The 13720-nt window shown below is 39.6% G+C and overlaps 1 protein-coding gene across 1 annotated transcript in view; it reads right to left on the bottom strand.

Annotated features, from left to right (window-relative positions):
• The window catches only part of tmem145 (transmembrane protein 145), a 41798-nt gene that overhangs the window by 3611 nt on the left and 24467 nt on the right, over positions 1–13720 (bottom strand). The window contains exons 6-14 of the mRNA XM_084943572.1: positions 11999–12083; positions 11373–11444; positions 8568–8636; positions 7881–7961; positions 7478–7556; positions 5981–6074; positions 1907–2079; positions 1099–1219; positions 569–757 (exon numbers count right to left, since the gene is read on the bottom strand). Of these exons, the coding sequence (XP_084799698.1) occupies positions 569–757; positions 1099–1219; positions 1907–2079; positions 5981–6074; positions 7478–7556; positions 7881–7961; positions 8568–8636; positions 11373–11444; positions 11999–12083 (963 nt within the window). The remainder of the gene's footprint in view (positions 1–568; positions 758–1098; positions 1220–1906; positions 2080–5980; positions 6075–7477; positions 7557–7880; positions 7962–8567; positions 8637–11372; positions 11445–11998; positions 12084–13720) is intronic.

Raw genomic sequence — 13720 nt, 5'->3', positions numbered from 1 at the left:
TTCTAAGAAAACTGCTACTCAACTTGAAACCTGAACACTACAACCTTGTAGGGGCAGAAAAACAAGTTTGTAGATATGTTGCACCACCTAAATGTCTGGGGCTTGATGGGTTTTTTTGTTTTTTGTAAATGCATCTGACTAAAAAATACTTCTGGTCAAATCTAGTCAGAGTTCCTATTTAATTATTATTTCACTGTGCTAAAGTGTTTTAATATCAGTCTGTGTTCACTGTCACTCGCCTGTCACATTTAGGAAGCTATGAAAGTTTCTGGGAAGAAGTAATCCCTGTAAACATTTTCCCTTAGTTATTTTATTATTAAGCTAATGGAAATTTTTTAGGGTGAGGCAATGAGGTAATTTCACTTTTCATAGAAATGTGCACATTTGAAAAGGATTAGGAAACAACTGATCCAGTTATATTCTATATAGTATGTAAGTACATGTGCAGTAACTCTGATAAAAGCACCTTGTTTTCTGGGTCTTCAATTTCCTTGTATTATATCTAATTTCAGTCCAGAATATCAATTATAAATTCAAATACACATAAACACTTGCAGTTTACACTTACTGATTGGATGGAGAAAAGTTCGGTGAAGTTAGGTTGCGAGTCTCCCAGGAAGGAGCTATTTCCATAGGCATGATGAGGAAAACTCTCCGCCCCCTCACCGCCTTTCGGACTGGACAGCAGAATCCCGATTTGGGATGTCCGTACATGATATGGGAAGTTCTTATTGGCAGCTGAAGGCCGTGTGATAACCTAAAAGGCAAACAGATTAGAAAATGACACAGATGTGCATATAAAATAAGCACACACACAGTTTAAAATCAGGGTATATAGTAGCTTTCACGCATCCAGATCCAAGTGAGAAGAGGAAAGTGCGAGGAATGTAGTGAGCAGGCATGCGAACGGAAATTTGCCTGAGCCGGGCTCATTAATAAATAATAACGTGTCGAAGGTGAGAAAAAGGAAGATAATGATGTGTGTAAAAGACAACCAGCATGAGGAAGTTAAGTAAGAAATAATGTATGACTGACAACGGAAAAAGTGACTTAAATAATATGAACTCGTCTGCATGTGAGTGTGCGATCGATACGAACAAGAAAGACGATGTGAGCGTAGAGATGGATCCCGAGCTGAATGCCGTTGACGATCTTCTCCCGAGCCCAACGAGGAATCCCAAAGTTGGCAATCAGAGCCATAACAGGGACAGCAAAAAACCTGAGGAAGAAAAGTGAACACATTTAGACATAAAGACCCCCAAAAAACTACAAGAATGTGGTCTGATGGTGGGAGAGATTAAAAGATTTAAAGCATATAGAGAGATAAAGATGGAAAGAGCAGAGATGTGGATAATGAGGCGGGAGATTGTGGTTGCAATGAGGGAGAAATACATAGATAATATTAGTCTTTGTAATCTACTCTTCATTTCAAGCCTCTGCTGTTATATATAAGTGGGTGACGGCTAGAGATACTAAGCAGTGTAATTTCAAGATTTTTTTTCTCAGGATTGTGTAGAAGTATGTAGCTGATCCAGTACAAAGCACTGAATATCTGGCACACATATAAAGAAGCATAAATTATTCTAATAGAAGATATCTCACCAACTCAGAAAAACACACAGTATTGTCTAGCAATCATGCAGTCAGAAACAATGATACACTGCAACCATGTGAGGTAAAAGTGTTTGGCCGCACACTACTGCAGAGAAGATGTGTAAACACCTTTTTATTCCCAGATAGCTCAAACATGAGCTTTCTCATGCACTTTTTTTCCCACAGAACAGCATAAATTATTCAAATCGAGAGTCCTCAAGCAGAGAAATGTGTATTTTTTTTATACTTGTGCAATCAAAACCCCAGTACCATCTCTGGTGCTATTAAGCGCAGAGAGCAGTGCAGGTCTCACCATAGTGTGTATGTGGTGAAGAAAGGGACGTAGAAGGGCTGCTTCTCGGGGTAGTGCTTCAGGGAGACCAGCACGGCGTAGCAAAACCACACATACGCAACCAGCTGCAGGCCCATGAGTCCGTATCCTGCAGGGCTGTCGTAGGCGTACAGCACTTCACCTGGGTCAAAGAACTGGCAGGAGGAAATGATGCCAAAATTACCACGCACACATTAAAACAAGTACAAAATATTTTACACAAAAGGAGGGAAGAAGCTTTATACTGAAGCTGGTGCTTTAATTACTAAGATGGATAGCTCATGGTTCAGTAGATCCACTGTGATGACCGAGGCAAAGCTCTGCTTGTAGCATTCAGTGTGAGTCTTTGACACCGATACTTCACAACTAGGTCACTGGTATTTGTGTGCACGGCTTTGTATGTGTGTATTTGGGGCATGTGCTTGAATCTGCTGATACTAGATTGCATTTCACAGTCCAGTGACAGGATAGCATGGGCCATCCAGGGTTACTCATACTGCATAATGCATAGATCTGAGTAGTTGGTGTGGACCTGCTTGAAACCTCCCCAGCACACCAGAGAGTCACAAAGAAGTATTTTAATTCTGTATTGCAAATATCTAAAAGGGTACACAATTTTTGTATAAATTTAAGAATGAGAAAAGAAGATGCAAAGATGTAGATTTGAACCTGCAGGGACACGTGTGGTTGTGCTGTGCATGAATTTTTTGAACAGGTTTTCCACAACAGCTTGAAGTTGTCTGTCTATGACTTAAGGGTGAAAAGGAAATTCAGGCAGAATTTAACTGTGACAAAATCCTACTTTTACGGCCACGAGTTCGCTCTTAAAGCACAAATAAAATTTGAAGTACAAACACTTTTGATACTTCCTCCTGAATCGCCAGTAGGAATGATTAGAAATAATTCAACATTGTTTTCACTCATTCAGACACTTGGAAAGAGTCACACTTAGGGCTGCCACAATTAGTCGACTAGTCATGATTACGTCGACTATCAAAATCGTCGACGACTGATTTAATAGTCGACGCGTCGTTTGAAGCTTTGTAAGATCACAAAAGACGTAGGAATAAGTAGTAGGATTTAAGAGTGTAATAACGGACTGAAACAGAAGATGGCAGCACTGCATGTACAAGGATGTCAGCTGCCGTTAAACCCCGAAGAAGAAGAAGAAGTAGCTTTGTCCCAGAATTCATAGCGCAGCCCAGCTCAGTTTCCAACAATGGCGGCAGCTAGTTAGTTTTAATATTACTCTTATTATTCTTTCTGGGTCACAAAATAAACGTTTAACATATTTTCAGGCGAGAATGTAGCTGTGTAAACCTCAAATATCTGCTCAGTTTATCAAGACACCACATATTTTCAAAAGCGCTCCGACGTTTTCGGAGACGTCTGTTACCCACTAGCTCGATAGCTAGCCGGGGGCAAGGCTCACTAGAGCCCGTGAGAACACCGGACTCCCGGCAAATCGTTTTCAAACCCACCACCGTCTTTCACTACTCAGGTTAAACATGATATACAAGTCACTTAGATAACTTAAAAATGTTATTGTTTGGCTTTTTTTTCAGTATTTTATTTGTTCCTGAGTAAATCGGTTTGGCTGAGATTAAAGTTACAGTTTTTACACAGCTGAATAAATGTCAAGCAGACAGCTGATTATCAGAAATGTGAGATGCTCGAGAATATACTCCAGTGTCCTGTTATATTTTAGATAGCAAGGAGCAGACGGCTGAGTTTATTAAACTCCACTGAAACAATCTGCAAATTTGATTTAAATTTAATAAACTATCATCTTGTCTTTATTTTTAGTTAGCACATAACTTAAACACTTAAAGCTGTAAGCTAATGATAGTTATGTAAGAGCAGTCGACTATCAAAATAATCGTTTGTGGCAGCCCTAGTCACACTAAATGCTTTCACACATTCATATATGGTAACAGACAGCTATAACACTTAGAACACAGTCCTGCTTTGATTCCAGAGGGCCTGGCAGATTCCTGACTGCAACCCAAGAAACAGTGTACAAGTCTTCCTTTCAGTTCCAATTGTAACCTAGTTAAGCTTATTTTTAGCAGGAGCTCCCTGGAGTTTTGAGCTCTTTAATAGCAGCGACCATATAAGAGGGCAGGCACCAGAGAAATTATACTGCCTCAGATCCACATATTGTATTGTGAGAGTTATCAGTGAGCTTCCACTACACTGTGCCAAATGTATCATCACGGTGCTGTGCTCAAACACTGTAATCCGCCGTCCCTGCATTTACCATATTTACATGTCACGTTGCTGCAGGCTTTACAGTATGCAGAGATGTATGCAACGAGTCTGTTATTAATTCATAAGCTCATCGAAGCTGGAACCTAGAGAGGCATAAGAATTAATGAGTGGAGGCTGATTACAAAGTCTGACGTCCCTGTCAAGGAAAACTCTAAAGGTTCTTGATCTGAGCTCGAGTACATTATATGCACTGGCATAAGGAACCATAAATGTTGTGGTTGCACTTGGGAACTGTCTGGTTGTTTCTGTCAAGATAGAAAATTTGTAACTCATCAATGAATTTCAGCATTTTGTTTTTACAATCAACTTGATGCATTTTCATAATTAGTAATGTATCAATGTAATGAATAACTTGACAGGAAAAGCCATTACGGCCCACGCTGATCTATGGGCCCAACTCTTCTATGAATATTTATGAGATTATTAAAAAAGCCAAAGACAGCAATAACACAAGTGCAGATGCTGTGTCGAGTTTAGGTGTGTCAGAAATCTTGTACCCAATCATCCCGGATGTAATTCAGACGCTGTTTTCATGTCACACCTGAAGGGCAAAGGGATCGGAAAGTTTTCGTATTTGAACTGAAAGCTTTGATCGCCACTGTTCACAAGACTGGCACTAAAGGATATTTTCAGTCTTGATTATTCTTTCAGTTATTCCCCCATTGAAGCAATCAATCTTGCTTTAATTAATTGATCCGTACCAAAAAAACAACTATTTCATTCTATCCACTGAAGACTTCAAAACCAAAGCATTATAAAAAGCATTATAAAAAGCATGAAATCCACACATTTGACAAGGTGAAACCAGAAAAGGCTTGGTATTAAATCATTATTAGCATAATTATTAATTCATTTTGACTCTGGAGCTATAGTTGAATTAGCAAATTAATCAATATTCAATTAATTTAGAACAATTTTCTATCCATCCATACATTTTCCTTCAACTTTCTCCAATTCGGGGTCTCCCGGGGCCTGAAGTCTATCCCAGATGTCAGAGTGAGAGGCAAAGTACAGCCTCAACAGGTGCCTAGTCTATCACAGGGCCTGACCACAATTTGGATAATTAATATTTATCTATTCAGTCACCACATAGTAAACAGACCGTGCAAAAAAATGAATATAAGATCCCCACCTATATAACAAATAGTGACCGAACAGGCTCAGGCTTAAGTAAATAACATCAACAATATTCTCACACGTAGCCCTCAAATATGTATTTGTATAGCAATCTTTTGAAAACTAAAAATGAATCACACATGTTTATGGTCATACTGTATCAGCATCATTAACAATTAAGATTATTTTTTCATTACTGAGCATTTTACAGCTTTACAGGGGTGAAGATGTGCTAATGTTTAGCAGGATTAAGATTTCGCTTACTATCTTAGTTAAATGTCCCAGTCTGCTCAAACTAATTGGCGATAAAAACAAAAACACGGCCGATGCTCCAGTACAGTTTCGCAGGCATTTTGTTACCAAAGAATTATTGGACAAATTAAACAATAAGAACTTCAGAGTTATGCCAGTCGACTGCATGGCGTCCAAATTTTGCCAACAATCCACACTATAGCTGCCAAGCTACTTCCCTGCACACCTACTCACATTATCACAAGCCTGTCAATCTTACATAGTGGAAAAAGTCAGCATGATTATTTCTGGGCACAGTAAACGGCTCTAAAAATATGATGCTATACTGCTGACTAGAAATATATGTATAGATAAAATCAATATTAAAAATAAACTTCCAGTCCCTTCCAGCAGTGTTGGTGATTGTGTAAACAGTACCTCCGCCTCATAGATGAAGAGGATGACGTAGGTGATTGTGTAAACCGTCATGTAGATGCTCAGTTTCACAGACCCACTGTGACTGATCCTCGCCCTGTGATATGCAAGGATAAACCACAGGGTCAGAGGTTGCACACAAGTTGGAGGAAGATAAGAAGAAAATACAATAACACACTTTAAGAGACACAAAGGAAAGCTAAGATACAAAACACACACGCGCACACAGAGACACAAAATCCTGCATTTGCTCCTTTACACTCAAGCAGACAGCTTAATCAAAAAACAGCTATTCAGAACTACACAGCACAAAGATATGTGAGCATTAAACTCTCTGCTATTTATATATTTAAAACAGCTGCGGGCTTATGGATGGAGCAAAAACAGAAATTAATGCTTCTCTATTTGTAGCTGTCAACAAATAAGCATTTCAGCGTTAAGCCTTCATCAGCATTTCAAAGATCTTTTTGCACAGCTAATTCATCATTACGCTCAACCAAAAAATAACAACTTTGATTTCTTTTTTCTTTTGAGTAGTTATCTGCAAATTGTCAACTAGTTAAACGCTGCAGATAAATAGCTCCGCTTTATGTTTAGCCGTGAAGCAGTTCGGTTTATTCACTGGGGTTTTAAGAGAGTTTAATACGTCTAGAAATCTTCTGAACCCAGAGGAGGATCTAATCCTAGAGTCAAAAAAGCCAGCTTAAAAATCTTGCAAGCTAAGTTTTTGCTGTGAGTTCTGTATGAAAAAAGAGATTTAATTTGTGCCAAGCCAAAGCAATACCAATCTTCAAACTTTGACATGTTTAGATGATGACTTGCCAGAAAAATAAAATCAAGATTCTGAAAAATACCTTATAAACAGAGGTGATTTGTAAAAAAGCAAGATCGTATAGCTGCATGACTTTTTCTTCGCACATGAAGCTAACACAGAAACTGATGTCAAGTAAAAACTGGCATGTTTCTCCCGTCTGATAACTGGAGTTTGAATCCAGCATTCGAAAACAGGCAAGACCAATGACAGTTGGATGAGCAGGGCATTTGTCCAGTCATGTGGAAGATGGATAAATGCTGACATTCCAGTGAAGAAAAGCACTCTTAAATAATCCATTGTGCTGTCTAACTGCCTGTCCCAAGCAAATGTCTGCTAACTCTTGCCAGAAACCAGTGAGCAAACAAAAAACCTGTCAGCCGGCTCTGCGAGCCAAAGGTAATGCTTCAGCATCAGGAAGTTCACACCATAACATCATTTATCCATGACATCCCTTCACACATATCAGGCGCTCGCCCACATTATTAGACGCAGCATCCTAACTGACTTTTTGACTCCTGTCACCTGGCATCATCAAGTCATCATGGTGACGGTAAGTGCTGACAGTGAGTGACATTCTCAGCATAAAAATACCCACAAAATGTGACAGGCTTGTATAAACAGACACACACGCGCACAACACTGCAGTGTAGTGAGACAATACATGTACACACAGACAAAGCGCCCACCTGGTGACAGTGAAACCTTTGCCCAACAATATGAGCATCAGAAGGAACACCAAGAAACTGACGGAGAACAGTAATTTCCCTGGAGATGGTCACAGAGGTGGAGGGAGAGACAGAAAATGAGAGAGAGGAGACAGAAGGGGTAATTAGGTTGTGGTTTCCGAATCTGAGATATCAGAGGGGAACGATAAAATCAGGTCACCGCACACATTTTTGCTCGTGCACACAGTCACGTACAATCACACCCGATCCAGCCTGTGCACGCTGAACCACCTATTACATTTCTTCAGCTGCACACGCACCCATCAGCATCCTATCATTCATTCTGCTCAGGCAGTGAGCGATTTTCCAGTGCAGAGTTAGTGTCAGTCATTGAGTCAGTGATCGATGCAGGAGAGGAACTCACCAAGTATTTTGAGGCTGCCATTGCCAACTCCTTCTCTAGCATACAGGCCCCAGTAGACACAATGGAACAGCAGGCTGAGCACTGCCAAGTGGAAAGGATGCAGGGAGGAGAGAAATTAAAAAAAAACAAACACCAGAAGGAAGAAAAGAGGGAAAAGAGATGGGTGAGCAGGCGTTACAGAAGAGGAGAAAAGGCATTAAGAGGAAGAGATGTGGGAGTTAAGAAAATACACAGAACAAAGGTGTCAGGCAGATGATAATGAGGGAGGAGAGAAGGGAAGCAAGACAGAAAAGAAGAAGGAATTTATAAAAGGAGCAAAATCCTTGAGAGAAGTGGGAGGAGAGGGTGAAAGCGAATTCAGGGGTGGCACGAGAATCGAGAAGGGATTTAGACAGAGGACAAGCAGGCAAGAAAGAAGAAAGTGAGATAAGGGGGTGAAGAAAGAGAAGAGGACAGGATGAGGAGAGCGGGGAGGGGGTTCATCAGTAACAGCATGCTCCACTAAACACTGTAACACAGGGCGACTGTTTGCAGTAGGTCCTATTCAGAGGCTAATAAGTGCGATAATATCTGTGCTCTTGAAGTGGGGATTAAGGTGTGAGATGCTGCAACCGTGCAAGAGGCTCAGTCATCTCGAGTGTGTGTGTTCTGTCAGTGTGCGTGTCTGTTCAGGACAGAAGCTCTCACCTTCCACACCTGCTGCCGTCATAAACATTTTGTAGGTTGTGTGAAGAAGCTGTCTTCCCTTCAGATTGTCTACAGGTAAAAAATAAATAAATAAATAAAATAACAAGAGATAAAGGTGACAGAGGTGTGTGTGCTGGGGGAAAGATAAAAAGGATGAGGATACACTGACAGATGGCGAAGGAGAGCGGGAGAGGTACAGAGACTGTAGAGCAAGAACAAGGGAACGGGCTAGATAAATGGGCGGGAGCAATCATTAGTATGCATCCATCTCACGATGCACATCTCCAGATGACGCCTTATACATCTTCTCTGTTCACGCCACATAATCCGAGAGGAAATATTCTTAATGCGTATTTAAGCAGCCTATTTTACTACCAAAACACTCCGGCAAACAGCAGTGGCCTGGGGGGAAAATTTATAGAGAGAAGAAGGGTCATAAACGATCACACTCTTTTAGCTCTCCTGTATTACAGCAGGCTTAGCCAGCCAAGTGTTGCTGAATCCTCCTGGGACTTTTGCAGGTGCTCTAATTATATTTTTTAAAGAGACAAAAACTTCCCAAAAACTTCATATTCATTTATAGCCCTTTGAAGCTTTTGCAAACACTGTTGTTGGGCTTTTCCCCCCCTCTCTGCGAGTGCACGTCTCTCGAGTTTTCTGTTCCTGTTTTTTAAAACAGAGACACGTTGCTGTAATATGTATAGAATGTGGTGATAATAAAGCAAGGCCTCCCCTAAAGAACAAAGCCTTAATCTCAATGACAGGACATGCTGCTCCAAAATCTCCATGTGTGGTTCAGTATTAATGCTGCATACAGATGTGCAAGTTACCCATCCCACGTTTCCTTTTTACCCTCATCATCTTTTGAACTGTGTGCCGTTAACAAGTGCCCTCTCCTCTGTACTCTAACGGACAAAGCCTCCATGAATTCTAAAAAGATATTACATTTTTGATTATTCAGACTTGAAAACAGTTTCTACTTCTCCTCAGTCAGCCTTTAATGAGCTGAGCCCAGAGAAGCTAAGGCATTTCTGGATCTTGTTTACAAGTGCTTTTTTTCTGCGTAGTAGTATTGCAACTTGCATTTTATGGATGCAGCAACAAACAGTGCTCAGAAGTGTTTCTGAGAGCATGCAGTGATTTCCACTAGAGACTCAAGTGGAGCAGGGGGATTAATCCAAAGAGAATTGAAATCGACAGTCAGAACCTCTAATCGACGTAATCTTGCCCACGATGGTTATTTCTGAGTTTATTTAGTTTTCTTGTTGCTTTTTTCGAACTCTGTTAATACTCCAGCCGGTATTTACCATCCCCTTTAAAACAGTACTGAGTACATCGTCACGTGAGCCCGCCCCGTCCAGCCTGCGCCATGGTAACATCATGGAGGAAAAACTCAAACACCGAGCCCACTGTGCAACTCGAGCAGCTTGTGCCAAATAAAAAATCTACATCTGTTGTTTGGACACATTTTTGGCTTTAGTAAAGGCAACATCAAAGACGAAGAAAAAAACTGCAGGAAAAACAGTTTCAGCGACCAAAGGTAAAACAGCCAATCTGTTACAACAGTGTGTGTGTGTGTGTGTGTAGATTCAACTAAGGTTTTTTTTTTTAAAAAAAACATTACACAACTTTTCGAAGTATCTTTTACCCTGTTTCAATTTTTTGAAGTTTATTTCTGTCAACAAATTTCAGATAGGAATACATACTTAAAAACACACATATTTACCCATTTCAAAATTTGAGATGTTTTCTTTTTATCTTTTTTGTTGTCATTTTTAGTCAAATAAAGGGTGAAATCCTTGCATTCTGTTTGGTAATTGAGTTATATTGCTTTTCTTCTATGTTCATAAGGACAATGACACAATTTTGTGTCTCTATACTAAAAGTGACATATAGAATTGACTGCAATTGCTAAACAATTAATGCATTACTTTTGTTAAAATCCTTGTATTAAAGCTAAAAGTCAATTCAGCCACATCTTGACTGTTTAATTAAAAATCCTCTGAAGATTTTCAGAAGGAAGTCAATCTCAAGACCCAGCGTCAGTAAGGACCCCAATAAAGATGTCAGAAAAAGCATTCACATGGTAAAACAAAACAAAACACATGCATCAGTTTGTTCACAGCTGGACAAAGAAGTGAGAGTTAACAGAGCTAACAGAAAAATCTCACCAGAACTTAATTTAGTAGGCAGACTTAAAAATATAAATCTGACTCTCAGTGCTGTGAAAGATTGTGCGATTCAACCTTTCATTCTTAATCTGAAGCGTGCCTCATTGGGTCCAAAGATCATTAAATGGATGCTTAATTGTAATCGTCTAGAGAAGCAAACTACAGATTAAGTGCAATACAAGTGATTCTGCCCTCTTGCCAGTTTATAAAAAGGAAGATATGCATAAGATAGCACAGAAACGCTCGACATGAAGAAAGCAGGGGATTTTGCCAGGAGCTGTTGTTCTCAGTTGCTTCAGGGTTATTTCAGCTTTGACCTTTACGTGACAAACTCGCTTCAGTAACCTTAAGGCTGCAGCTACCTTCTCCACTCAACCGTTCACCTTTACATGAAAACCAAGCCTCGCTATCACCGTCTCCTCTTTCCTGCTTCCCTGATGCTCGTGCTCAGTCTCTGCCCAAAATGAAAAAGGCACATGCTCCACCTTTACTTATCTGAACAAACACGAGAACTTACTCCCATCCCATCAAGAAACCATGTAGATTTTATAATAGATCTGACACAAAAATTGCATTTCTGGGGGGCTTTGAATTCCTATTACATTAAAAGAGTGAAATAAAAGGCAGTACTTACAGGCAAAGTAGCAGGAGAGAAGGAACACCATGGAGAAGATGATCAGGAACGTGATGTCTGTTTCCAAGATGCCTGTGAAAGGAGGAAGAAAAATTCAAGAAAACTTGTGATAAAAGGAGAACATTTGAGGAGAAAGAACGAAATAGAAATATGAAAGAGAAGAAGGTAAATGTACAAGATACACAGTGGGTTTAGATGCAAAGGAAGAAGGAGTAAATAAGGTGTACAAAGTGTTCAGATCAATAAAGGAAAGTAGAACGTATGAGGGAAAGACAGATAATTTACAAGGGACAATAAATCCAAAGAGCAGGGTGCTTGATATGGATATTGGATTAAATGAGAAAAAGTGAGAGGCAGTTACAGTAGAGCAAGAGTGTGAGAGATCGGAGGAAACATTAGTGATGTAGGAATAATTAATTTAGATGCTACGTTGGCCCTCTTTTATTCTTTTCATCCCTTCCTCTCAGTTTATCTAGCATCATTAATTCATTCAGCCATCCCTTCATTATTGTCATTTGTGTAATTTGTTCAGTTGAGGGTGCTTTATTGGCCGTGCTAAGTGGTGTAGGCTTGTGCCATCAGCGATTCATTCCATAATCTCTCACTTTCAGTCTAATCACACTTACCAAACTCGTCAGCAGAGAAATGCTGCGTCCAGAAAGACTGGCCATTGGTCAGTTTCATCTCATACTCCAGCTGCAGGCCATCGCCCTGCAAGACATAAGAGAGCAGCAGAAGTGGACAGTGCATGGTTAGCAGATTTGTACAAAATATTAATGCTAAATATTAATATTAATGCATGTTTATCTATGATCTTCATAAAAATTAATTTGGGGGATATTTTGCTTTTACAAATGGTCACTCAAGGCTGGCTCAAAAAAGCAAATCCACTCCCACAGACCAAATTATTTTAGAGGGGAAGTAAACATGTTTACAGCTAGTTCCAAAAAATGATTTTGGTCTCTATAGCTATTTTTTACCCTGTATGCAACCATACGGGGTGGGTGAATTTTTCATAACTTACCCATTTAAAGTTATGCATTATTAGGGGCATGGGCATTTCGAGTGACATTAGCCGGCTGTTAGACATCCATTTGGCTAATTCAACTCCTTGGCTGTTTTTGTGTACTTGGGCCCTTGTGAAGCATTTTTAATGTGCTTATCTGACAAATTATTTAGCTTTCTTTGCAGCTAATTGTATCAAGAACGTGCACAAGAAGTTTAGGTGAGTCATATTATGGCCTTTTATTTGTATGCATTGTTTGTTACTTAACAACTTGTTTGTTGCATTGTTTGTTACTGAACCTAGCTAACCAACTTGCTAGCATTAGCTGGAAGCTTTCTCCTCCAAATATGCCTCCAAAGAATAACAATGTTAGGCTAATGAATGATATCATTATAACTATCAAATACAGTTAATGATTGCATTGTTGTAAATTATAGATTAGGGGCAGCTCCCTTTCATGTATGCGCACCACATACACTGTCGCAGTCAAATATTTATCCACAAGCTCACGGGGTTAAGCAGGTGATCCATATGCCTCAAGGCTATTACAGAGGCCTTAGTTCGGTTCCACCATGTGCCATTTGCTATTTACTTTGCCGCGCTCTCCCACCTTTCCTGTTTACTCTCAAACGCCTGTCATAATTAAAGTCTTAGAAACCCGAAATATATATATGTTTAAATACATGCATATTTAGAGCCACATGCTGGTGTGCCATTACCATGGAGGCTTTTCACTGTGAAAATAAAAACAAAGTATGTGAAAGTAAATTATGGGGGACCACCACGAAAAGGTTCATGAACACAAACTTATTCCAGCACTTAAATCACTTCCACCCAGCTGAACATTGTTTTTTTGAAAGAGGTTACAAAGGAAAACTGGACAAAGCCATCCAGAGCTCAGGAGCCAGCCACAAGCCTGCAGCCTCAGTATGAACAAAGAATCAAAGCAGATTCTAGGAAAATTATAGAGATGAGTGAAAAAAGGGTCAACATCCTGGTGAAGTTACGCATATATTGAAAAGTGTTGTTAAGTACCTGACAGTTGTTTTGTTATATAAATATGTTGCACCTGCTTTTGTTTGGTAAGGTGAAAAATATGTCAGGTAAAGGTGGGTGTCCAGCAATTCGTTTTCAGTTAATTATCTGTGCCTCGTTCCAGTAGCAGAGTGATTTATTTTCAGTTGATTAAGTGACAGACGTTTCTGTAACCTTCTCCAGTTTGGGGGAAATTGTGAATTTTAATTATTTCTTTTATTATGAAAATTATATTTTGTATTTATTTATTTATTTTTTGTTTGCATATACTGCAAGTCATTGTTCCCAAAAAGAAAATCGGAGTTCT

The sequence above is a fragment of the Perissodus microlepis genome, chromosome 11 (genome assembly GCF_051167445.1).
Source record: "Perissodus microlepis isolate ML-2025 ecotype Zambia chromosome 11, ASM5116744v1, whole genome shotgun sequence".
Classification (NCBI taxonomy): domain Eukaryota; kingdom Metazoa; phylum Chordata; class Actinopteri; order Cichliformes; family Cichlidae; genus Perissodus; species Perissodus microlepis.
The sequence above is the reverse complement of the archived record's forward strand: the minus strand, read 5'-3'. Positions and strand labels throughout refer to the sequence as shown.